The sequence below is a fragment of the Ailuropoda melanoleuca genome, chromosome 1 (assembly GCF_002007445.2).
Source record: "Ailuropoda melanoleuca isolate Jingjing chromosome 1, ASM200744v2, whole genome shotgun sequence".
NCBI lineage: Eukaryota > Metazoa > Chordata > Mammalia > Carnivora > Ursidae > Ailuropoda > Ailuropoda melanoleuca.
This window is the reverse complement of record NC_048218.1, coordinates 203,310,633-203,338,063: the sequence shown is the minus strand read 5'-3', so window position 1 is coordinate 203,338,063 and position 27,431 is coordinate 203,310,633. Positions and strand designations below refer to the sequence as shown.

The window sequence follows — 27,431 nt, the reverse complement described above, 5'->3', positions numbered from 1 at the left end:
CTCGGATCGAGCCCCACATCAGGCTCCTCCTCTATGAGCCTGCTTCTTCCTCTCCCACTCCCCCTGCTTGTGTTCCCTCTCTTTCTGGCTGTCTCTATTTCTGTCGAATAAATAAATAATATCTTAAAAAAAAAAAAGAAAAGAAAATTATGGCATGGTAAACTGTGAGAGGAGATTCTTTTAAAAAAAAAAAGGTTTTCTAAAGTGAAAGACTTTTAGAAAAAGTGAAAGTTTAAGTCCTTCTCCCTTTACTGAAAAGAATATTCAAAATTTCAGGAGGGGAAGAAATAAATGCTTTGCAAATTCACTGACTTACCCTGAGTGTTTAAGTTTTCATGGCCAGGAATTCGGAAATTGTGACAATAAATAATACACATACTTTACCAATCACAGACAGGAACTGAGAAATAAAGTCACTTTGACCAACTCAGTCTGGCTGCAAAGCAGGGACCAGTCATGGTCTAATACATGAGTCTGAGGGATCTTTTGAGCCCCAGAATATAGAACAACAAGAATTCACTAGGAACCATTGAGAGGGCCCTAGAATATGTTTCAGAATATAGTTTTCCAGTGACCAACTTTCTTCATCATTTTTATGATCCTATCATTTACAATTCATACTTTCATTATCTATGTAGCAAAATGTAACTGCTAATTTTGCGTGGGCCTTCTTTGCATAGAAATCACATAGCTTTTATTATAGGTAAAGTTGCTTATATTAAAATTTACATTATAAATATTTTCAACCTTCTTAGGGATTATAAAACTCTTTAGGACAGAGACCCTGTGTTCAAAGTTTTGATAATCATCAGAGCTTACCGCAGTGATCTATTTTTAACAGACACTCAAATATTTTCATTAATAAAATGAAAAAAAGTTTATAAACATTTTCAGCTGAACCCCCAACAATCCTGGGCACTGATTTTCGGGGACTTAAAATAATATTCATTGTTTGATTTCCCAGCTTTCCAGTTATTTGGATAGTCAAACTCAAAACTGAAAAAAATTGTCAAATTGCTTTTTATATTTTCCATCATATTTCAGAAAACAAGCTTTATACCATCTGCACATATGGCTGAAAAGTTAAAAGTAAAAATGTTTACGCTTTTGGAAATGTTCCTCATGCCCACGAGCTCTCTAATTTGCAAATGTTGTGGTTTTCCAGAAACATTTGTGAGGTAATTGAATACCTATTATATAGTAAGAGAGGCTCCACTAAATAAATTATTTTATACTGTTCTAATAACTTTGCCACACTTTTTAACATTAATATACTTTTAAAATAAATGACTTAAATATTAGCATCTTTCTGTATAGAATACAGCGTTGTATATACATTGTTAAACATTAACAAAAAAATTCTAAGTTAATATAGAGTACATATACATTACTTCCTTCAATTAAGTCTTAATACATTTGAACTATATCATTAGCTCTTTTTTTGACCATTTACATGTGTATTATGTGGAAATTAGATAATATTCCGGTCTTATCTTTGCTAATTGTTCCAAATGTAAATCTCAGCTTCCCAAATACATTATAAAATAAATGTCTGAGACATGAACAGATATTTCTCCAAAGAAGACATCCAGATGGCCCAGAGACACATGAAAAGATGCTCAACATCACTTATCATCCAGGAAATGGAAATCAAAAGTACAATGAGCTATCACCTCACACATGTCAGAATGGCTAAAGTCAACAACAGAAGAAATAATAAGTGTTGGCAAGGATGTGGAGAAAAAGGAACCCTCTTGCACTGGGAATGCAAACTGGTACAGCCACTCTAGAGAACAGTATGGAGGTTCCTCAAAAAGTTAAAAATAGAGCTACCCTATGATCCAATAATCACACTACTGGGTATTTACCCAAAGAATATACAACACTAATTTGAAAGGCTATATGCACTCCCATGTTAACTGCAGCTTTATTTACAATAGCCGAATTAAGGAAGCAGCCAAAGTGTCCATCAACAGATGAATGGAAAAGAAGTGCTATGTGTGTACAAACACACACACACAGGAATATTATTCTGCCATAGAAAAGAATGAAATCTTGCAATTTGCGGTACCATGGATGGAGCGACAGAGTATTATGCTAAGCCAAACAGGTCAGCCAGAGAAAGACAAATACCATATGATTTCACTCGTATGTGGAATTTAAGGAAGAGAACAAATGAACAAAGGAATAAAAATGAGGGAGAGAGACAAACCAAGACACAGACTCTTAACTGTAGAAAACAAGCTCATGGTTACCAGAGGGGAGGTGAGTGGGTGGAATGGGTAAAAGAAGTGATGGGGATTAAGAGTAAACTTATCGTGATGAGCACTGAGTAATGTATAGAACTGCTGAATCACTATGTTGCACATCTGAAACTAATATAACACTGTATGTGGGTGTTTTTTTAATTTTTAAAAAAGATTTTATTTATTTATTTGTCAGAGAAAGAGAGAGAGAGCACAAGCTGGGGGAGCAGCAGGCTGAGGGAGAAGCAGGCTCCCCACTGAGCAAGGAACCTGATGCAGGACTCTGTCCCAGGATCCTGAGATCATGACCTGAGCCAAAGGCAGACGCTTAACCGACTGAGTCACCCAAGCATGCCAACACTGTATGTTAACTATACTGGAATTAAAATTTTAAACTTAAAAAAAAATGTCTGAAGCAATTACAAATGATTTTGTATTATTTATTGACTCTATCTAGTATTATATTCATAGATCTGTACAATAAATATTTAATGCATTCAAAAATTACCCCCCAGATTAAATTAACTAAATTAATTAATTAACTAAAGTTAGTCTACCATCATGTGGCAGTCATTGCACAGTCTGTATTTAATCCTCATGCCAAGCCTTCCATATAGGTACTGTGATTTCATCATATTGCATATTACAATACTGGTCTCAAAAGCTTAGATAATTTGCCCAAGGTCACTGAGGAACAGAGCCAACAACCACACCCAGTCTTTTTGACACAAAGTCTCCGCTCATAAGCACTACAAGGTATTTGTCCAAAAGAATACATAGATTCTTTTTAAAAATCATTAATACTTTAAGCAAATGAATGTCAATACATTTCAGCAGGTAATCGGTATAAAACTAACTTTCAGTAATGACTATAGAACATCAGATTACAGCGGTCTTTATTCAGGAGCTTCTAGGATGGGATGCCCAGTCATAGTAAAGAACTATTTATTTCACACGTTTATGGAGATGGGCTTTGAAACTAGACACATCCTGCCACAGATAATAAATAGACATACGCGTAAAACCCTCGCATATAGTATTCTGGAACCAAAATGGACTACAACTACTTTTAGTTCATACGATCAAAGACACCTACACCGAAACAAAACAAAGCAAAATGGAAACAAATAAAATTTTCCAAAATCTGTTAAAGACTGTAAAATAGCAATTTTTAGGAAAAACTTAACCCCACCCTACATCCAAATCAATGCTGTGCCTTTGTGCAGCAATTTAGATACCTTTTATTCTAGACAACTTGCTGCATAGTAAAGCTCATCCATGGAATGCAAGGTTTCCTCAGTGCTTATTTTTAACAAAACTGGTAAAACATAAATTATTCTGTGTTTAAAGATAATAAATACTTATTGTCTATATTCTCAACCGATAAAAGATTTATTTTCTATTTGCTGATAAACTATTAAGCAGTGCCATTTACTCTTCCAAAACTTTCTTTTCACTACATGTTTTAGAAAAGACTTATTCCAAAACCACCTAATACCTCATCAGCAGAGTGAAGTCAAAACTTAGCCAATGTCGGAATTGCAAAGCTGTCACCTTCTGGTTGGAACATTCCCCCCCTTCTCTTTTCTTGGCTACTTCTTTCTTATCCTTTACATTCCAGCTAAAATGTCATAATGGGAAGGACCTTAATCACCCGCTGATAAATTTACTTCTGGACCAACGAAGATGATTTATAATTTTAATTTAAATTTTAACATGCCTAATAAATAAAAGGGTGATTTGAGGTAACGTACTAGAGTGAAATAGTACACTTAAAATAATTTTGAAATAAGAGTTAAGGGACCTTGTGGCGGATGTGGGACTTACAGAAGCACATTATTAAATGGCAGTTTTTTCCTACTAAAATTTTGAAAACTGAATGTGTTATGTGGAAGCATAGAAGGGTACGGTAAATAAAATAATGAGAAATCATTTTAGCTCCAGACCTAGGTCACTGATTTTTCCCAAACATACTGATCTTTAGTACACTTGTGAGCAGTCCATCTTTAACAATTTCTTAGGCGACTGTTGTCACAACTGTTGTCAACCAGGAAGCCAGAAACCTCTGTCGCTTGACATGGTTTGTCTTTGGCATTGGTGCACTTGTCATTTGAAAGTTCACTATGTAGAAACAAACAGTGTGAGATGCTCTAAATATTGTAATTATAGACATATAAATGAACAAACAGCAGATCTGAAAGCCTTTTACAAAAAGCTCTACAGGCGCCAATTTGATAAAAGAACAATGTCATTTTTATTTACAAGATTCTAAAATCTCTTTTTAAAAGTGGATATGTTACTCTAATTTTACCATGTATAATCTAAAAATGTGCAGGAACAACACATTTTAAATTCCAAAATTTATATGTTGGGTGATTACATAATCTTTGTAAAACTAAAATGCCTCAGATCATCGTATACAGTAATTATATAACATGAAGCCACGTTTTTCACGATATGAAAGCTAATCAAATTGCAGTAATACTTTCCTAATATACTTTGGGCAAAGAACAGAAAGGTTAGTTTTAAACTAACCTTTAAAATAACTTTAATAGCCCCATTCCTTTTGAATGATAGTCCTCTGAAATAATCATTTTTGTTTTGATTCATACAGACACGTCAGTTTTAAGGCAGTATTCTTATAATATGATGATTCCTACTTAACAGACAAACCTTATTATAACTAATATTCTATTAAAAACATATTACTTCTGATTACTTCTGATTTATAGCTTTTAGCTATAAAAATACAACTAAGAAAAGATGTACGTTTTGCTACAACCTAGCTATATGCACAATTTATATACAGATCTTACAGAGCTAATCAATTTCAATTCAGTTAGATTGTATTTATTTAATGCTGCTCATGTTCAGTCTTTTCTCTTAATGGATGCATTCATCTTTGACATATTAATTAGCCATCTATAAAAACAGTGACTAAATATTAAAATTATATTTAATCATACTATGATATCTGTCTTCAAATATTTTATGGCAGTAGAATATCAGGTAAATATTGAGCTTTTATTGCCTTAAAAGCCCAACTACTGCTAATGGCCAGAATTTATGAGGATGTAGATTTTGTGTCAGTAGAACTTGATAAAAGTAAGAACTATATAAAAAACGAAACCAGTGAGCTTTCAATTTTTTGAGCATCCTTATGCTTTGAGTTTTCTAGGAGAGGGGTAACTGACTAATCTTATATAATAAATTCAATGTAACTAGTACAGTGCCTGGTACAAGAAAAGCTGATTACTGAAGTCTAGTTTCTTTAATACAACCACACCTTTATAGCTGTTAACCTAAGTATAAAATGTACACTGTGACCATGGGGGTAAGAGAAAAGGGAGTAACTTCTGTTATCAATAGGCAAAGCTAGGGGGAGTCACTGTAAAGGATATAAAATTGGGAACAGCCTTCACAGGAATGGCGGGCTTTGAAAAGGCGAGGATCTCATAGGCTGGGGGATCTTTTAAAGTTGAGGTACAGCATGAACAAAGTTTCCAATGTAGGGATGAAGAGAGTTAAAGTATAAACAAAATATAAGTGCCTATTTTTGTACTTATCAAAGGATATTTTTGTTATATTAAATATCAAAATGAAATTCACTGACGTTCCATACCAACTTTGACAAAATCAACTAATATGCTAAGATTATACACTAAATATGTATAATTATCAACTTTCTCTGCAACTACCTCTATCATTTACAAGATTTTTTGACATCTTAAGCACTCTATTTCAAGTACCTGTTAGGCACAATAATTATTTTGTTGACATCTGTCTTTGATTTGCATGCAGATTACAGGTATTTCTTTGAAACAACGTGTTTTGAAAAGGGCAGTCAGGCTTGGCTTCTAAGGAGTCTGACCAATGATACGGCTTAAGTGAAGTATAGAAAATGCTGCAAAATAGAGCCATGCAGGAAAAAGGCTGGAGAATTATAGAGCTTTCACAGCACAGCTTCATTATTTCCCTTGAAACAATCGATTAATATTCATGTATAAATGATGGTGAGTATCTGTGTTTTATCCTTTCAAAATAGATTTCTTGCCTTTCTTCTGTTGTTACTAATTTGGGATAATTTCTCATCTACCATCAGATAATTGAAGATGACTTGCATTATTTGTCATGACTCCTCATCAGTCCAGAGAGCAAAAAAAATTTTTTTGCTTATTATTTTCCTAGAATTTTACCTGTGATGAGACTAAATCATCAAATGGAGGTGATGGCATCTCCAATGTGCTCCAGAGTTCTGAGGTTTGGACCATAAATGAGTTTCCTCTAAATCAGCATAGATGAAATAGGAAAAGGTGCTCCAGAAAGAGAGAATGGAAGTGAGGAGACATAAGAGAAACATGACTGGGAAGAGCGTGTTGTGCAGAAGGAACTGCCAGGGTTTCCATCTGGTGAGGTCACGGCATGCACATGGTGGGACAGGGGAGATCACATCAAAGGGACAGGCAAGAACCAAGGAAGTGGGCTACCATGACAAGATGTGTGTCATTGATGGTCAACTAGAAGAGAACGACTGGAAGCAAGGAGGCATTCTGGGAGGTTATTAACTTCATATCTGGAGGAAATGGTAAAAATCTTCACAAGCGCTGTGGTGATGGGAATGAGAGCAGGGAATAGATATAAAAAATATTTAAGTATTAGAAATGACAAATATTTTTGAGACAAATATTTTCCCACTGCTGTTAAAGTCAAAGTGTTCCTCTTTAACAAGACTCTCAAGAAAAGCTATATGGTTTAGACATTATATGAAACTGATACAAAACCAATGGTTATAGATTACACAGGTATCATCATTTAAACTTAGTAATGGCAATAATATTTATGCTTCTGCATACAGACAGCAAAATTTCCTCAGAACCAGTTTTAAAAAACTTCTATTCATATCTGACAAAGCATTTCAACAAATATTTTACATAGCTTTAAATAAATATTTTCACTACGTGACTATTAATTACACTAACGGTACCCAAAAGACAGAATTNACCAATGGTTATAGATTACACAGGTATCATCATTTAAACTTAGTAATGGCAATAATATTTATGCTTCTGCATACAGACAGCAAAATTTCCTCAGAACCAGTTTTAAAAAACTTCTATTCATATCTGACAAAGCATTTCAACAAATATTTTACATAGCTTTAAATAAATATTTTCACTACGTGACTATTAATTACACTAACGGTACCCAAAAGACAGAATTACGTTGTAAAATCACTTTATTATGACAAGGAAGAACATAAATGATATCGTCTGTATTATTATTTAATGTTATTATCATTGAAAGAGAAACATTACGATAACCACTTTTTCTTACACAAGCAGTTAATTAACCTTAAAATGTTGCCTAGATGCAAGCTGCAACTCAGTATTTGTCAGAGAACTGGAAATCAATGGCACCGTATTTCTCACTCAGCCTGCGGCGCCATGCGCAAGAGCACAAACTGTAGGGATAGATCGTACAGGCGGCCTGGGAAATTGCTTAACTTTTCCGTCTGCCCACTTTTCTTATCTGCCAATTGGAGCCCTGTTCTAAGGACTAAAAGAGTTAATGCATCTAAAGAGTAGAGCCTGACCTCAAGTCAACACTCAACAAACACCGCTCATATCAATGGGCAAAAAATTGTTAAAGTATAATAATGTCTATTGATGCCAGGAGTGCTAGAAGAGGAAGCTCATTCATTGGTGGTGAATACATGAGTTATAACAAATTTATGGAGCACAGTCAGGAAATGTTCATTAAAGAAAAGATATATAGGGGTNGGACTAAAAGAGTTAATGCATCTAAAGAGTAGAGCCTGACCTCAAGTCAACACTCAACAAACACCGCTCATATCAATGGGCAAAAAATTGTTAAAGTATAATAATGTCTATTGATGCCAGGAGTGCTAGAAGAGGAAGCTCATTCATTGGTGGTGAATACATGAGTTATAACAAATTTATGGAGCACAGTCAGGAAATGTTCATTAAAGAAAAAGATATATAGACTCTTTGATCCCAGTCTCTGACATAGATTCCACACAAATGAATGCAACAGTATATAAATATCTGAATGAAGCTGTTTATTTTTGCATTCTTAATAGCAGAAGTAATGTAAATACCCAATATGGCACATTGATATCCTTGGACACAGTATTATGCTTGTCAACTGATAAAGTAAAATGGTTATTCTTAATCCTGTACTCCAGACAGCCAAAAAAACATAAGACACAATACTAGCACCTGCTTTAAACTAGTCATGAGACACAAGCTTAGGTTAAGGTATCTGAATAAAATTCACATATACTACAGACGCACATGAGGCTTGATGAAATTTTATTTTTGGAAATTTCATCTCAAAAAATTCTACTGTGAGGCAGGTATAAATTCTCCTAAGTATTCTTTTCATATGAGAATACTGAATATTAATCAAGTGATTTAAGTGAAGAGTGTGTTTTAGCACTAACAAAAGTTAGCTGAAAACTTCTGGTGATGATACATATATGAGTATAAAATCAAGTTTTATTTAATAGATCAAATCTCATGAGATATTCACAGTTACCTGGCACATTGTGTTGAGGAAGATATGATTTTATGGCCATATTCAGACTCACTGAGAAAAAATGCCATGATAGATTAACATTTGCCTTGATATTTTGCCTCTAGGCACACAGAAAAAAAAAAAAAGGGATCATATGTTTTTAGATCAGTTGACATTAAAATCATTAACCTAATAGCATATTCATTTAATCACCTGAGAAAAATTGATATTCACACATGATTTTCCAGACATATTAATTTTTGGTTCAACCAAAAATGTTTCATATATGTTATATAAATCTATAAATTTTGAGCTAAAATTTATTAGCAATTAAGTAATTTAATGCAGAATAGACCACTTTTTATGTGTAACCAAAAACTTTTAAATAAATGATACTCTTAAAATATGCTTTTTGCCATGTGACATAATTAGGCTGAAATTTTTTCATGTAGTTCTCCTGTTCACATATTTTGCCCAATATCTAAAAAAATATATAAAGTATATGAAGGTAAATTTTTGCTTATAAGGTTGCTTAATAATTTGATTCTCATTAAAAGATGGCTACCTAGTAATAGGAGTTAACAGAGCAATGCAATTTAATCAACATATGTTTTATGGAAATTCAACATAACCATTTGAGTCCATATGATTTATAAGTAACAACAAGCACCTTCTACTTTATGAGAATATTCTTAGTGATAAATGTATTATTTCCTTTGGCATATCATGGTATTTCACCACATAATAAGCTGTTTTATTAATTCAGCATGTATGTATTTACTTTTTCCATGTATTCCTTTGAAAGAATATTATAATTGAATGACATAGCTGACATCGTAATAGTAGTTAGTAGAAAATTAGGAGTCAAGGCAGAATTTTTCTTTTTACATACTTTTTTGACATGACATCTAACACATAGAAGTGAGCAAATCTCTCCTGAATTGAATTGAATTTTATATAACTTGATTCCAGTGTAGATGCAGCACACAACACAGATTTAGGGAACCTAACAGTGTGAAGGTCGCATCTCCACTGCCATTTTCCATAACTCATATTCCCAGACCACTAAGACCACCATTCCAGTGCAAAAGAAGCAGGGGGTGAATGTATTTGAAAAGGGAAGGAGAACCTTATATATGTTTGGAGATAATTTTTCCTTGTAAAAGTATTCCCAGAAACTGGTTTTACCTCCTTCCTAAACACGAAAACATTAAAGAATATATTACTATGCATGATTATGAGAATATTTCAAACAAACTTAAATCATAACTAAAATGTAGAATATGGCCCTTAGGAGCTCTTCTGTACTCCTTCAGCACTTTTACTGTATACCAAAAATATGATATCTTCAGCAAGCAAACTCAGAGCCAATGAATACATCTTTATTTCCAGATTTCCTACTATCATGGGAGGTTTTAAAATCTGGAGAGCTATAAAAAAATCAGCTACTTCAAGCTGTTATTATGAATAGTCTACCCCCAAAATGAATTAAACCTTTTTATCAAAATTTACAATTGAGGAAAATTATCAACTTTGTTTTCAAAGTGCAAATGACTCCTTTTTTTTTTTTTTTTAAGAATAACTGACCCAAATGTCAACTAACTCTTCATGATTGTGCAGAAGGAACATGGACATAAAGTAGCTACCAACTCAAGGCATGTCAAATTCACCTGATAAATAGGTAAGATTCAGTTGAATGTGTAGCCACTGAAGTCCTTAATAAACAAGATGTGTTTTAAATGGTAATGATATTGACCATACGTAAAGAAATGGTATGCCAAATGTCTTTCTAAAATAAATATCACTAATAATAGAAATACGAATGAGTGAGTGAACGAAAGGGGGGCTCTAGGAGGTCATAGTTAAAATAAGTACAACTCTCCGACTTAACATCAAAGGGAAAAGTGAGTCTTATTTCATTGCTGGTTTTTAAAACATGCAAAAATATTCTCATGCTCATTTAGTTCAATACTAAATAAGCTTATTACTGGCATTTTAATACCTTTGGGTTTGACAGGGTACAATAAATAGCGCTGTCTTTTCTGTCTGAGTTCTAGATTAGAATAGGAGTCACAGGTGGAGAGCAAGTATCACCCTTTACACAATAATTGCTGAATAGGGCTTAGCTGAGTGGCAACAATGGGATGCATTAACCTTAATTCTGCAATTAAACTTTCTAGCCACAGGAAGAACCGAAACACTTTAGGCTTTTCATTTATCACACACATTAAGGCAGAGGCACAGCCTACTCTTACATGTTTAGAATCTATACCTTTTGCAGGTAGCTCAGAAGGAAGAAGAGGGGCTCAGCTATGCTAGGTCCTTAACCCAAAGTCACCTGGCAGGTAAGTCCCTCCACTTTACACAGAAGAAATGAGTGAACTGCAGAGATAGAGGCTAAAAATGTTACAAGTGGACTTCGCTCCACGTAAAAGGAAACATTAGGAGGGAGAAAGATTAACACCTCAATGTCCCGACATCTTTAGTTGGTCAGAACAACAACATACAAGTTCTACAGACCCCAGGAGATGGGGGGATCCAATATTTGAACTTATCATTCTGTTCAGATTCTCTTTTAAGTTTCTCATTTGGAATGTTCTCTATTTGAAGATCATTTCATCATTATTTGTACATATTAAAATGACCAAAAAAACCCACATAATTTCTTCCAATGGCCAGATATTAGATGATTATAAAAATGTCTTATTTTGCTAAGAGCTACTTAAGATATGTATTTCTCTAGAAATACTGACAACATTCAATTTCAGATACCGATATACATAGAAATATGACTTTGCTTTATCTCCATAACATTGTAGTTTTCAGATTTAAATTATGTACTCTGTTCTTTAACTTTGCAAGTAGCAATAAATGACAAAAGAAAGCACTTCTTAAGTCAATTAGATAAAGGAAAATTTTGAAATTACATGTTTTATTTCTTCATCCCATCAACATCAGTCACCACACAAACATGAAGAAGTTTAATACTCTTAAGATAATCATACACTAGATATGATGAGTTAAGAATTTCTGAGCCTAGAATCTCTCCTTATTCTATGCATTATTTTCAGCAAATATCTTTTAAAATCTTAAAAAGAGTAGCAAGACAAGCAGGTGTATATCAAATTCCCTTTATGTTTACATCAGACAAGAAGGCTTATTAGCTCACTTTTAAAGACTTATTAAGATTTACTCTGGAAGAATTTATAATTAAGACAAGTGATTTAAAATCTTAAAGAAGTTATAGAACTTGAAAAATCCTCCAAATTAGAATAGAAAAAAAATTAGAAATGTGATTTTAAAAATATAATGTACATCGAACAGCAAAGATGTTACTTATCTCAAAATGGTATGTTGTATGTTTATAACTGTATAAAAGTTAATAAAAACCTAAATTGAATTTGAGGATTCCTTTTTTTGGCCAATTTTGCCATATATCAATGTTAATGGAGAAAATTTTGGCAAAAATTCCTGTTCCCTGAATATCAGCACTTAGAATGAAATTATTAAGTAATAATTTACTTAAGTAAATAATGTACTACCTCTAATGTTTTAGAGTATAAGGACTGGAGAAGAAATAGATCAATATACTATTGTTTTGATATTGTTGCATTAGTTACTTGAAATAATAGCACATGAAAAAGACCTATCTATAAAATTGTAAGCTGCTTTAACTCCTTGAAAGACACATTAGAAAATACATAAATGTATGCATACATTGCATGTAATAAATATATAATGTATACACTATATTAAACAATAATATGTATCTATACCTTATGTAACATGTATTTAAAGGATTTTACCAAATATATATGTGTGTATATTTATATACATTTGTGTTTATATATGCTTATATATATAAAAAATGTTAGAAAGTATCAGTTGAAAATATTTCTCAAATGTGACAGTGAAATTATAGTTTAATGGGTATACAAAATAATACAAAATAATGTAAAGTGAACTTTATCAGAAAGCACTGCTTAAGTCAAAATTTAGTATACTTCAAAAATAAGTTAAATTAATTAAATGCCAGCTCAAACTCTTCATCATTAAGAACTGTACTGTCCGTGACTTTCAAACATGTTCAAATAAGAGCAATTCCCCTAAGAGTAAAATCTCCTACTTAAACTTTACATATGCGTCCTGTATGTATGTATTTACAAGAAGGGAGGTTATATGATTCCACCAGCTCGGCAGCAGCTCATCTGCACTCAGGCAATTAGATTCTATTTCTACTTAATCCCAGAAATGAGCTTCTTTAGTTTTACTCCAGTTGTAAAAAACATACTATTAGCAGTAACACCATTTTTATATACATTTCAATAACAGAGAAAAAGAAAGAAGCCAGAAGCAAATATATTTTAAAATGGTACTGTTATCAAATGAAAAATATTAACTGCATCTTCTAGAAATATCCAATACCTTAAAAAGTTACCTAGGGACAGAAAGTTTTACCATAGTCATCATATTTTTTTAAAATGAGTACCAATAAAAACATTACTTTTAGATTTTCATGCTACTTTTTGTCTTGTGATGACCTCTCCTGGTTGAGTTGTTCATTATCTTAGATTCATGTAGTTACCTTTTTTTTCTCCTTTTGAGTGTTTTCAGTATTAAGAATATAACTATCATTTTTTTTCAGAGTTGAATATAATATAAACATTTTCATTAAGTATAAAATTCTAATTTAATTTTAAAGCACTGAATATGTGAAGCTTATTCTAATCAATAAAGTCTACATCATTCTTATATTTCATTGATTTCAGGATGCAGGGAAACGGGGTTTTAGTCAGACAATTTAAATTCAAATGAAATAAAAAGTCATCTTAAGCCATTTTACGTATTTAATCAATAAAGAATAAGAGCTAATAAATAAATCTTAATCAAACATAAGTATTAACTATCTTAAAAGTAATATTCTCTGCTCTTCCCCATCACCAAATTCTAACTAAGTTGTAAAAACTAAGAATATATTTCTGAAACAACTTTTCTATTCTTAAACTGCATTAACCCAGTGGCTGCATGTATGCCACTCATTCTTGATACACGGCAAATGTTTCAGATGGATCCATTATAATTAGAGTATACAGAAAGATGCAATATAAAACCCAAGAAAAATCCTGGATATGCAGGCCTTTAAACAGTGAATATAATTAATTTTAATTTACAATGAATTTAATTTCTGAAAAAAGTGGCAGTTAGTTCTATATGACCAGATCTTGAAACGGAAATTGAAATTTCATCAGATTACTTTTCTCAGGATATAGTTACATATTTACATAAATATTAATACTGAGCATTGTGCCTTCATAATTTCTCTTTAAATATATAAAATCAACATACATATATTAATAACAAATCACTTTTTCGAGGTTCAATCCGTTTGTGAAAAAGCTATAAAATTTTTCTCAAGTCCATTACAAACTGCCACTTAGTGACTTCCCATCTTGCAAGAAAAGAGAAGCAAATACAAAACTTGGGAAAATACGTCAAAACTGTAATACTGGTTCATCACATGACATTTTTTTTTGTACTAGATTCTTTAGCATGACTTATAAAGTCCTTTTTTCAATGGTTATTCTTATTAATATTTACACCTTGGAATAAGAACATTAATATTAACATATAAGTTAAGATGCATCAAAGCATCCCAAGATCTCATAAACAAAGATAGGACTATACATACAATGAATTCTGGAAAACACTAAACTTTTTTTTTTTTCCTAAATGGAAAACATTTATTTTCAAACTAAAATCTCCATGATTCTTCTTTAATAAGTAACTCATTCTCATCAACAAGCACTATGTGCTTATGAATATTATCCTAAGATTCCCATAGGCAATCTCTCTAGTGTTTAACTCTTTCTGAACCACAGAAGCGATTATGCATTTCCTCTCTAGATGCACACAGTGTACTTCCAAAGCAAATCAGAAGATGGGCCAGAATCTTCTATTTCTTTACACTCTTGCTAACCCCTGGAAAACCTGAGCAACCTTTTCTTTTTAAAAAAGCTTGCTAAAACACAAAGACTTAAATATATTGAACAGCATCGTTTTCCTGAGAACTCTTAAGAAATGTGTTCATTACTACATTACTGAGGGTTTGCCCTGCCTGTCCCAAGCCCTAGACTGTATTATATCAAACTGTCAAAGAATTAAAGCAATTTCAGTTACAATACTGCATTCACTGTCTTCCATTTCAAGAAGCAAGTACTAAAGGGTCAAAGGGTGGCGGGTGAGAGAAGTCCATCGTGCCCAAACTGCTTGAAATGTGCTCCTCTTTCATCCCCAAATCTGTGCTCATTTAAGTTAAAATCATAAATAAAAATAAGAAACTTATTTTTGCCCTAGTCTTCACTTTTCTTTCACTGACCTACCTGAGCCAAATGCCATGAACTCCCTCCACCACAAACACACCGAAGTGTGAGAATAACTGAGAAGCTGTCATCCACACTCATCACTCTAACCAAGCAGTCGCCGACTGCTAACCAAGCATCTCCACGACCAAGAACAACTTTCCAGAAACATCACTCGCCTCAAAAGCCCTCTCCCCCCACCCCCCCACCGGGAGCGCCGGGCTTGGAGTTTCGGTGCTGCAGTGGCTGTAAGTGCGCGACGGCGGAGACACCCGCACACACCGTGGGCCAGAACTGCGAAGGCGCCTCCGAGTTGCCACCCCGGGGTGGCCCCTCAATGCGGCACTGAAACTGCTCCAGCGCGGCGCGCGCTCGCGGGGGGCTACTTACGGGACGTGGCCGGGGCCGTCCAGGCTCTGCAGAGGAGGCTGCTGACAATCCAGAGCGACAGCGCTGCCCCGCAGCCGGCTCGCGGAGCCACCACCATCCTCGGCTTGCCGGCTCGCGGGACTCGGAAAGCTCGTTGCCGAGACGCCGTGCGTCTCTCCGTGGGCTTCTCCCGGGGAGGTGGGCTGTCCTCAGCGCGGGAGAGAGCCGGGCCCCTCCCGCTGCGTCCTCTGCTCCCCGCACCCCTGCAGACTCCAGTTCTGCCGGGCTGGGAGCCGCGGGGGAGGCGCAGCCTTCCTCTTCCCTCCGTGCGGCTCCTGCCTCTCGCTCCGGGAGCCAGTGAAATGCCAGGGGGAAGAATTCAAACCAAGAAGGAAAGGGAGGGGGAGCAGAGGAGGGGACCTACCCCGCCCTCTCTCTCTCGGGAGGGAAAAAAAAAATTCACCACAGGACGTGGACGCAGATCAGAGGAGCGGGGGATGCAAAGGCAGAGGGAGAGCGCCGGGCACGGCAGTGCTGCCCGTGGCAGTGCGGGCGAGCGCTCCCCGCGCCGCCGGGCGGCGTGACTCGGAGGGGCTTCCAGTCGCCTGTCGGCTCACACCGAGAGCTGGTGCGCAGGCAGCACGCAGCCCCGCGGGCGGGCGGGCGCACGCACGGCCTCAGCGCGGCGCAGCGCGGGGCGGCATCTCCGCGGCTCCCGAGCAGCAACAGCGGCAGCAGCGGCCGCAGACAGAGCTGGAGACGCCGCCGCCGCCAGCAGCGCCTGCACAGCCCGGCGGTGGGCGAGGCGGGGAAGCCCTCCCTCCTCGCCCCCTCCAGTCCCCACCCCGGCTCCTCCTCCACCTCCTCCTTACCGTACCCCTCCGGCTGTCAGAACCCTTCTGCCCTGCCCTCGCTTCCTGGAAGCCGGAGCCAGGAGGCACCGACGGGCCCGGGTCCATCGGCTGGGGCGGGGGCGGAGCAAGGGGGTGCGCGCCTCTTCCCAGGCGGGAGGCGGTGCTGAAGTTGGGGATTTGCAGTGTAATCTTGGAACCCTGCTCCAACCCCGGCCGCCCCCCACCCAGGTGCAGGAAACCGAGCCCCTGCGCTCGGATGCCTCCTCTTTCCCTTCTCTCCTCCCCTTCAGATAGAGATGGTACAGGCTTTGGGCGCTCCGGCCCCCCGGGAACCACAATCAGGCGTCCGACAGGCAGGTCTTCCGAGTGGTCCTAACACCAAGTGACGGAGCTGAACATCCCGATGGAGCAGTGGGGACTGCGGACGCCGCTAATGCAGATGTTTTCAATATGTAATTAATTCATACTCGTACATATGCACACGTACACAAAACACACGCTGCTGCCAGGAAAACTACATTCAGGCAAACACGCTCACAAACAGACACAAACACAAAACTGAAATACACAAACAGGCATACGGATAACTACTTCAGGATATCTGATGCATTGCAAGCACTAAGAATTACGAATATCTAGAGAGACCCAGATTTTCTTTTCACATTTAGACAGTTTCGATAATAAATCCCAAGCTCTCTCCACCCCCCAGCCCCCCAGCTCACACCTCTCCATACAGGTTCCTTCCATCCAGTCTACATAAAATACTTGGATTCTCATCTGTCTGCAGAAACAATCCTTTCACTGACTTTACTGACACAGTAAAGAATTATTAGTCATCTAACTATCTAACGATGTTTAGGGAGGGCAAAGTAGGAGTAACCATGTCTTCCAGTGTTATGCATTTGCCTTTCAAGATAAATAAAATTTTTATGGAGACTTGCCTACTCCTGGAATAGAGTCTGAGTTTAATGTTATGGTCAGGTCGTGGAAAGGCCCACTGTAAACAGTCCTGTGTGTTCACTGCATAATTAGTATGGTGGTAAGGGGCCTGATTCAGCATTCTTTATTAGAGCTTTGTTTCTTATTTATTTAAAGGGACGTTTTGTGCTAGTAAGAACTGCAGATTGGGTACAATCTGGAAAATGAAGAAACACATGGATGACTAACAGGGGAAACACTGCATACTCATGCTATAAAATTCACCTCCTATAAAATAAAGCAGTAAATGCATTCTTATGGGTTATAAAATGCCCCTTTTCTCTTCGAATTCCCACAGACTGTCAAAAGTCAATGAACACTTGCAAAAACTCTATGGTAGAGAACTGTCATCAACCATTTGCAAGAGCCCAAAGAAACCAGTCATGGGGAAAAAATACTGTGAGATAACACAACTTTTCAGAAGTCAGCTTTTAAATTTTATCTCTTTAAACCATTGCACTGAACTCCACTAGAGTGGTTTTAAGTGTTTTAATAAAAGAATAAAAGAGAAAACAATTGAAAGTGTTACCATTTCCATATCTCAATAGATGCCTTTCAATGGGTATCTCTCTCAAACAGGTTGAACTGATTCCATTTCTTAGGGTGCCAAACAAAAAGAGCCAGCACTAAGTGTCTATTTAATTGTTTCATAACAGAAAATTTTATACCGCAGGGCGGCTTTTTCCCTCCAAAAAGCATCCTGACCAGTTTGTAATCATTTCTCTTAATGAGTAAAAACAAACAAAACCAAACCGTGTTTTAATGACATATATGTAATCACCCTGCATTGCCATTGTGCTATATAGTAAAGTACTACAGTCTTCCTTCATGCCAGAGTGAGCTCAGAACCTGCCTTCATCTGTTTTCAATGCACTTTGCCATGTTTGAAAGTAAATGATGTCACGTGCTTCGTAATGCAACTACCTTTGTTTTAGATGTGTAATTAGGTACGCACATTGGGATTCACAGTATACTTAAAGAAACAGGACTTTAATAGTTGCAGGGTCAGACATTCCCTAGATTCTATTCTAGATTTTTCCCTATCCAATCCATCATTTTCATCATTACATATTAAAGTTAAACTTCATTTTAAATTCAATTATAACTATTAGTTAAAAGGTAGAAACTATTAAAGCCTGGTCAGCCTTCAAGGTCCAGATGAACTGCTATGCCAATCAAGGGACTCAACAGTTTCATGAGCTATTAGATATGGTGAACATGGCCTGTCTTGTTCCAAAGATCCATTATCAGTGTGTGCGTTACAGTGTATTTACAAATACTGTAATTGAAGATAGGTTATGATGATCTGAAATATGTTTCTTTGGTTAGATATAAGGTGAATCAAAGCTTGAGAATAGTAAAAATAAGTGGACCAAAAGCACACAAAGAGAAAACAAAAGCATGGTAGGGAAAGAAGATGGGCAAATTACATTATTTTAGAAGTGCAGTAACATAAAATAAAGGATAGATGACATTCCCTGTTTCCTACTGCTCACTTCCTCTTCTTCAACAGAAATTATTGGACTCTTTTTTTTTAATGTTAAAATGGCCCCATATTTGGGAACCAGTTATTGCTTCATCAGAAATATATTCATCATTCATTTATATCACAAATATTTGTTGAGTATCTGCCTATTATTGAATTGGGCATTGTGCTACATACTAGGATTTTACCTCTGTGCAAGAGGGCTAACACTTTTGACCTCAGAGTTGGTGGCCAATGGTGGAATAAAGAGATCAAAATAAATCTGCATCACTTTGACACTAACATGTGTTCAAATAAATGTTGACTAGGTAGGTGATCATTCTAGTATCTTCATATATTCTTCAAAAATGAATATCATCAAAAACAAAAATATTATCACCATCATTATCATTCCAGAGATCTGCAAATAATCTGTTGCATGGCAAATTGTCTCAAAAGTCCTCCCCAAATTTTGGAACTGAAATAGCAAAAAGAGTGAAAATATCTTGGTTTTAATGACATTTTGAAGTGACTAACTCTATTGAATGAAGCACTGAGAAAATTCAGGACTTTTCAAGAAGAAAAACATTGGTGTATCTCTAGGTGAGGTCCTTAGAGTGGAATTTCCTTCTGGAAAGCAAGCTGATCAACTGTGCCTAGATTTCAGTGAATTCCCTCAGGGGGAAAAAGGTGTCTAGAATAGAAATGCTTGCCAGTCTGATTGCACACTCCAAGAAGAACTTAGCACCTGTTTCTGTGGATGTATGGGATCTGTCTGAGATGCTTTCTCTAGTGGGATAGAACAGAATGAAGTTTAGTCTAATGGGAAAGCCTCTGGTGTGGAGAAAACCCCCCCTGGAGTCTGGCTTTTGGCAATGCTAATTGACCCTGGGCACAGTGAGATACTTCGCATCATAATCAAATGTTAATTGTATGAAAACCTGCCTGAAGAAGGTGGCATAAAATAAAATCGACTTCCACAATCCCAATCTACTTTAAAGTTCTCAGAGAAATACACTGCAATTAGTGTTATTTGGACTAAATCCATTGATATTTGTTTAGAAACAATTCATGTTTACATTTTTTAACATTAATGGAAAGGGTATAGTTAGAAAAAGATGGTCTTTAATGCACCAGAATTGCATTGTAATTCTGAAATGAATTGAAATGAATAATCAAGTTTAGAAAACTGGAAGGATGATAACTAAACAATTTGTAATATTCAGAACATGGAGCCTGGTCTTCATCTTTACTACATTCTTCGCTTTCTGGAAACACAACTTTCTTTTAACTTAGTCTAACATGCATACATATGAATCACGTAAGTCAGAATAATTGTTCTTCCAGAATTTCTATGTTAAGCGTCTGTCTTCGGCTCAGGGCATGATCCCAGAGTCCTGGGATCGAGACCCGCATTGGAGTCCCTGCTCCACTGGGAGCCTGCTTCTTCCTCTCCCAATCCCCCTGCTTGTGTTCCCTCTCTCGCTGGCTGTCTCTCTCTCTGTCAAATAAATAAATAAAATCTTTAAAAACAAAACAAAACCAAAAAAAACCCTACCTTTTTCCATGTCATTGCTGATCTTTGGCTCTGACAAATCTAACCTACAATTTACATAGTGATTATTTTCAAAAATCTCCCATTATTTATCTCACAGATTAAGGAAAATAAAATTTCAAATGAGCGTCTCCAAAAAAATGCCATAACTTCAAAAACGTAAAATTTATCTTTTGGACAAGGAATTACTGAGAACTCTGGAGTGTATGTATTGGCTTTCTACAACTCTCTCTGTATGCCTTAATTTTCTTATATATAAAATCAGAGTAATATTTACATCCATACAATTAGATTATTTTGAGAATTAAAAATAATTAACACAATGTATCTGGCACATAAAAAGTGTCCTTATTATTATTATTATTATTATTGATGATGATGATGATGATATAAATAAATATACCAAAATTCTAAACTGGAGTTCCAGAATTTCAATTCATGGTTCAATATATTCCCATTCCAAGATCATTTGGAGATTTTTGGATTAAAAAAAACCTCCTATCAAAAAATATTTGAGGGGTTCCTGGGAGAGTCAAAGGAAATTTGGAAAAAGTCAGTTCAGCTAAAGAATTTGCAGGCTGCCTGCGACCCCCCCCCCAACACACACACTAGGTTAGTCAAAGTTTTTCAGTCTGTCTCATCCTCAAGATCTTTCTGGACCAATATTTACTATAACATATCCAGTTGCCTGAAGGACAGAAAATCCTCTCACCAAGAATCTTTCAGTATCAGTGAAGGAGGAACCATATACTCAAGCCAGAGTGCTTCACACTCTGTCCAGATAAGAACGAAATCATTTCTGAGGCATGGAGTCCAGAATGATCTTGGGTGGTCCCGCTTTCTTCACTGCCGAAGTCTTTCTAGACACTTAGCAGATTGGTGAGTACAAGGTAATAGTGGGGATCATGAGAAATGCAACTTTTCAGTAGCAGCAACAACATCAACGATAAATTGAGGTTAAGAAAACTCCCCACGTAGCATATAAATTATACACATTTAACCTGATTTGGGAGATGGTTTCCATGTTAAATTACTTCTTTACATGCTGTAATAATACTCAATGTCTTCATGTCGAATGCTCCAAAACTAAGATCCTCAAAATTTTCTAGTATTTGATAATTCCAGACCTACTGACAAAGTTGAATGTCATCAGGTAGCATCCAAAATCCAATTCAGATACTAGATTGAACTAGTGGCCAGGTTAGACCAGGGACCATAATACAGCAAATAGGACATTTTGCACTGGGGAATCTGGGCATTTTAAGAACAAACAAATAGAAGGACAGAGATGTTCATTGTTCACACTGAGTTGACATTACTGGTTTGAAACTAAAGATTGCTAAGAATATTCTTTTTACTCTGTTCAGGAAGCTGGGTTGATTTAAATCTCTCTACCGTTTATTTATGTCCTCAGTTTGCAGTGGTGAAGGTACTGAGTGGAGCAGGCTTGGAGGTGATAATTACTGTCTAAATAGTTTAAGCTAAATTGTGTGGTTACTGCCAAAACATTTAAAGCTTGATTCCATAGTTCATAGGGTCCCTAAATTCCTTTAAGGATGCATTGCCTCATCAGGCAGTAGGAAATGGTAAGTCCTCTTTAACTTATTCAAAGTTGAAGAAAATTATGGAACCTATAGCTATCTTTTATATCACTTACCTAAAACCAAGAATAAATTCTATTTCGGTTTGTTCCATATGATGATTTAAAACTGAATTTTAGGGGCACCTGGGTGGCACAGCGGTTAAGCGTCTGCCTTCGGCTCAGGGCGTGATCCCGGCGTTATGGGATCGAGCCCCACATCAGGCTCTTCCACTATGAGCCTGCTTCTTCCTCTCCCACTCCCCCTGCTTGTGTTCCCTCTCTCGCTGGCTGTCTCTATCTCTGTCGAATAAATAAATAAATTCTTTAAAAATAAAAAAAATAAAAAAAAAATAAAACTGAATTTTAGAGATGGTTTTAACTACATGCTTCAGTATAAGCATGGTTAATTCTTCCTTTAAAAATGTTTTTATTTGAATATATAAATATTAAAGTTCTATCATAGCAATTCTACTAACATCCAAATGTCTGTGGCATATAGTTTAATGATACTCAGGATAGGTCATGTGATAATATAATAATTAATGATCTCTTGGTCTATTGAACTTTCTGCTTGATTATTATTTGGTCAGGGATGAGGAGAGGGGGAACATAGTTTTTCCAGTTATTTCTTGTTTAACAATATTCCAAATATATATTAGCACACATACCTGCTTTGGTATGTTGGGTAGAGTGACATAATTGAATCCATCTTTGATAATTCGCGAATATGATAATGCAATCCTTCATTTTAATTGCATGTGCTGTAACTGAGGGTATGAGATTAAAATTCTTCTGATTTCAGAGTTAGTGTGACATTCTTTTAAATTTCTTTTTCCTGATCTTCTGTTCATCTTCCTAAATACCTAAGTGCCCACACAGCAGACTAAAGTTGCTTACCNACAGCAGACTGAAGTTGCTTACAATTTGGAAGGCAACTCTCTACTCGTTTAAGAGAACTGATGGGAATAAGGTTGTGTCTGGGGGCAAAATGCACACAGGTGGATGGTGGATGGTCTTGAAGATAGGCCACATCTTTTAATTTATGTCATAATTCCATGTGTTTTTTTTTCTTTTTCTTGTTTTTTTTTTGTTTGTTTGTTTGTTTTTTTTGTCAGAGTCATCCAATTCCAGGGACCAAGAAGTAGTCCTAGGTGGTAGAAAACAATTATTTGACTATTTAGTGTTGTTTCTGCTTATATCCCTTTGGAACCATGGTTGTAGACACTTGTGGAAGATTCTATCTCCTTCACAAGCAACTTCAAGTCATATCATAGATATGCCAGTTTTCATATTTTCAATTTATATCATTTTCCTAAATTCCAAATACAGAAGTCAATGCTGGTTTATTTTGAGTTCCAGTCACTGACATTAGGCTAATAATTGGTTGTTACTATAAAGGTTATGAACTTAGCTATTTTCATATTTGTTCTTCATCCTTTTGTTCCTCATTCTTAAATTGCTAGTGGAGAATAAAAATCATTTACAGATTTCCATGTTGGGAACCTAGAATAAAATAGCTGAAAAACCTTTATTTCCTGAGGTAATTTAAATTGCGAGTGTGTGTGTGGAAAAGAGAAGGGCAAAACACACATATGCTGAATTCTTATAAGGCTATCATTTTCTCATTTTACGTGGAATTTTTATAAATATACTTTAAATTTAATAAACAATCAGTAATTTTATATGACAACATGAAAGTACTCTCAATGTATAATACACTTTTCACAGTTACGGAATTTGAGGGTAAAAACCACTGTCATTTACTTTTAACACATTTGAAATGTGACTGGTCATTTTTACAATTTCAAATAGCAATAGCGAGAAGAAGTTGTTCATCATATTACTTTTTAAATTCATGTGCTGTGGAAATGTTGTTCATTTTCACTTTGGCATAAGTAACCAGAAAGACGGACTCAAAGGAGACATTCCTGTTTTCTCTTCTGCTAGAGCCCATTACTTCCATTCCACCAGATGCTGAAAGGGTTGGATTGGGTTGGGAATGACTTAAACTAACATGTAGCAGACTCTCAGTATTCCAGATTGATTAAAATGTAGCTTTTATTCCAAGTCATTAGAGTTATTAGTTCACATATGTAATCAAAACAGCTTAATAGGGGCACCTGGGTGGCTCAGTTGGTTAAGCATCTTCCTTCAGCACAGGTCATGATCCCAGGTTCCTGAGATCAAGCCCCACATCAGGCTCCCTGCTCAGCAAGGAGCCTGCTTTCCTTCTCCCTCTGCCCCTCCCTCTGCTTGTGCTCTCTCTTTCTCTCTCAAATAAATAAACAAATAAATAAAATATTTTTAAAAATCTAGCTTAATAGAATTCTCTCGATTTTATGGGTGAAGGAACTGTAAAGACATTTTCAGTGTTCTTCTTCGGGGAATGCTGGTATTATGATAGGAAGAATCATAAGGTAACAACATGCTAAGATCATCAACTTCACCCGGAAATGATCAGCTTTGCTCAGATAGTCAATTCTGATGATTATCGAGTGCCTCCTTAAAGAGGAGGATGAACACACAGAAAATTAAACTGCTCTGGTCACAAGATGTCTGGTGACATCAAAAATATGTTTGATAAGCCCCAAAGCTGTTGTATGCAATTAGTCTGTGACCCATGCTCCTCCGCCCAACTTTTCTCCCAAGTCACCATCGTTGCGTCTGTTCCATCCTTTCCTCCTCATCTAATGTGACATCCCTTAACAGAATTTGCTTAGAATTTATGACTCATAGAGAGATACAATAAGAGCAAATGGAGAAGTGAATAAGAAAGAGAAGTTGCAGGGCGCTGGTGTATCAGTCAGTTAAGCGTCTGCCTTTGGTTCAGGTCGTGATCCCAGGGTTCTGGAATGGAGGCCTGCAAGGGGCTCCTTGCTCAGCAGGGAGCTTCTCCCTCTCCCTCTGCAGCTTCCCCTGTTTGTGCTCTCTCTCTCTCTCTGTCAAATAAATGAATAAAATCTTTAAAAAAAGAAAGAAAAGTTGCACGTAATAGGTTTGTCCCAGGAATGGCACTGGCACCATCCCTTAGACTATGAACTGGGATTTGAACCGTAAGATATGACAGATACACAAAAACCCATGCTTTTATATAGTTCATAAGTCTTCCAGCTAGAATGTTTCCAAAGTGCCCATCTGAAACTAAAATGGGATTTCATAAAACTAAGCTCTAGTTTCAAACCTGAATCAAAGTCAACTGCCTTCAGTGGTGGAAATCAGTAATGCAGTTGAATTTCCCTTACCATTTGGTGAGGACTTTTCATACTAAATATTTAGTTAAGGCATTTACCTCATAGATCATTATGTGTAAACTTCTCTGTGTAAAGAATTCTCGTTAATTCATTTATCAAATTTTAGCTTCTCAACTGAATTCTATTTCTCTAATCACTGCTTTTGAAGGTTACTCAAGACCTAATAATATTGTTTTGTGATAATTAAGAAACTAATTATCTTCTCAAGACTACTCCTGAAAGAATATAGAGAGAAACTAAACATCCTTTCTCCCTTATTTGAGTTCAAATATCACATAGCGTATGATCCTTATTTTCAGAAAGAAAAAATAACTACAACACAGTTTCTCTAAGCAAAGTGAAGAAGAAAGCTACCCAGGTGATCTCAGCCATCATACACTCTTTGCTTATATATCCCTGCTGAAGACTATTACCTGAACGATTAGCTTCAGCCCTCCCCCATTACCCAGGAATTGCTTAAAGCATGAAGAAATGTAAAGAAGGTGACCATATTCCAGTTCTCATTTTCAAATAAATCTCAATAATAAAAAACCAAAACCATGTTAACAAAATATCATCAGAGCATAAAATAGTTGGTAGAGGTCTAAGTCTTGAAATTTCCATTCCTAAATTCAGAGCATTCACTCATATTCCATGTGTCTGTAGCATCAAGTACATAAAACCAATGGCCGAAAACTGGGTGAAGGAAAAAAATGTACTTTAAAACTGGTTACGGTGGATTCCCAAAATAACAATACTAATTTTAAACCTAATCTGAAAGACATTAAATCCAAATATTACTTAAACCCTTTGTACTATTGTATATTTTCACATAGTTCTGTGAATAACTTTAATGTAATGTTTATTAAAACATTAGAGGAAGGGTTTCAAAGATTTTAATATTTAAGTTAATCACCAAATTATTAGTTTTGAATAGTACTTAGGATTTTTGTATCCTTAGAGAAGGAATCAGAGGAAGAAAAAAATAAAACTAAAATTAAAACATATAAAAAAAAGCAATTTACGGTTCATAGTCCTATAGTAGGCAGAGTAAGAGATTAAGAGCAAAGTAAAAAGATTGGTTTTTGGGGAAAAAGTAGAGGTAATTCTTCCTTTGCTCCAACAAGAAAGATGGCTAATGAACATGGGTATTTCAAAACACCAAGGAAAGAAAATAATGCATGATTAGTCTAAAATGCATCATTAATCCACTATTCTGTCAAATTCTTGTTTCCTCTGTGTCATCAGAGAATAATCTCTGGCATGACAACCCCCCACACCAGAAAAACTAAAAATATTTATGTCACATTATTTACATTCAAAGTAAAAATAAATTTAATTTAATTAATGTGAAAAAAAATAATCTTATTATTTAGATAACAATATTTACTGAATAGAAAAATGTCACTAAGAAAACTGGCGCTACTTTTTAATCACTAAATGTTAATATCTGGGGTCTTTAAGAACTGGGAACACGGAGGCTATTTCCTTTTTTCTTTTTTTTTTTTTTAAAGATTTTCTTTATTTACTTGACAGAGAGACAGCCAGCAAGAGAGGGAACACAAGCAGGGGGAGTGGGAGAGGAAGAAGCAGGCTCCCAGCCGAGGAGCCTGATGTGAGGCTCAATCCCAGAACTCCGGGATCACGCCCTGAGCCGAAGGCAGAAGCTTAAGGACTGCGCCACACAGGCGCCCCATTTCCTTTTTTCAACACGAACATCTACATATAATTTCATAAAATACATTGAAAATGACTCTCATTTCAATTTTGAAACACAATTTTTCATTTTCATTCAACTGTTTGGGAAAAATAATATCAGATAAAATAAGTGATGCAAATATCTCATGCAAAGATTCATTCATTCATTCATTCATTCATTCATGTATTCATTTCATTCCACGGGGGTTTAGTGACCTTCTTCCATGAGTTAGGCATTGTTTGAGGTATTGAATATAGAGCAATGGACAGAACCATTAAGATGTTACATCATAATGTTACATCATAATGGGGTGGGATCAAAGATTATGCATAAACACCCTGATAAATGATTGGTTAAATTAAAATTAATGTGATTCAGAGCCTGGTGGCCTACCATAGTTTGAATGATTAATAAGGACTTCTTCTGGAGGTGTGTTTGTTTGTTTGTTTGTTTTTCTAGCTGAGACTCAAAGAGCAAGGGGAATTAATCATATGAAGATGGCTCTTTCTTTCTTTCTTCTTTCTTTCTTTCTTTCTTTCTTTCTTTCTTTCTTTCTT

At 36.0% G+C, this 27,431-nt stretch overlaps 1 protein-coding gene across 1 annotated transcript in view; it reads right to left on the bottom strand.

The window, feature by feature from the left end:
- The window catches only part of CNTNAP2 (contactin associated protein 2), a 1,777,718-nt gene extending 1,761,173 nt beyond the window's left edge, over positions 1-16,545 (bottom strand). Inside the window, exon 1 of the mRNA XM_034648877.1 lies at positions 15,533-16,545. Within this exon, the coding sequence (XP_034504768.1) occupies positions 15,533-15,629 (97 nt within the window). The 5' untranslated portion in view covers positions 15,630-16,545. The remainder of the gene's footprint in view (positions 1-15,532) is intronic.
- Between the last annotated feature and the right edge of the window lie 10,886 nt (positions 16,546-27,431).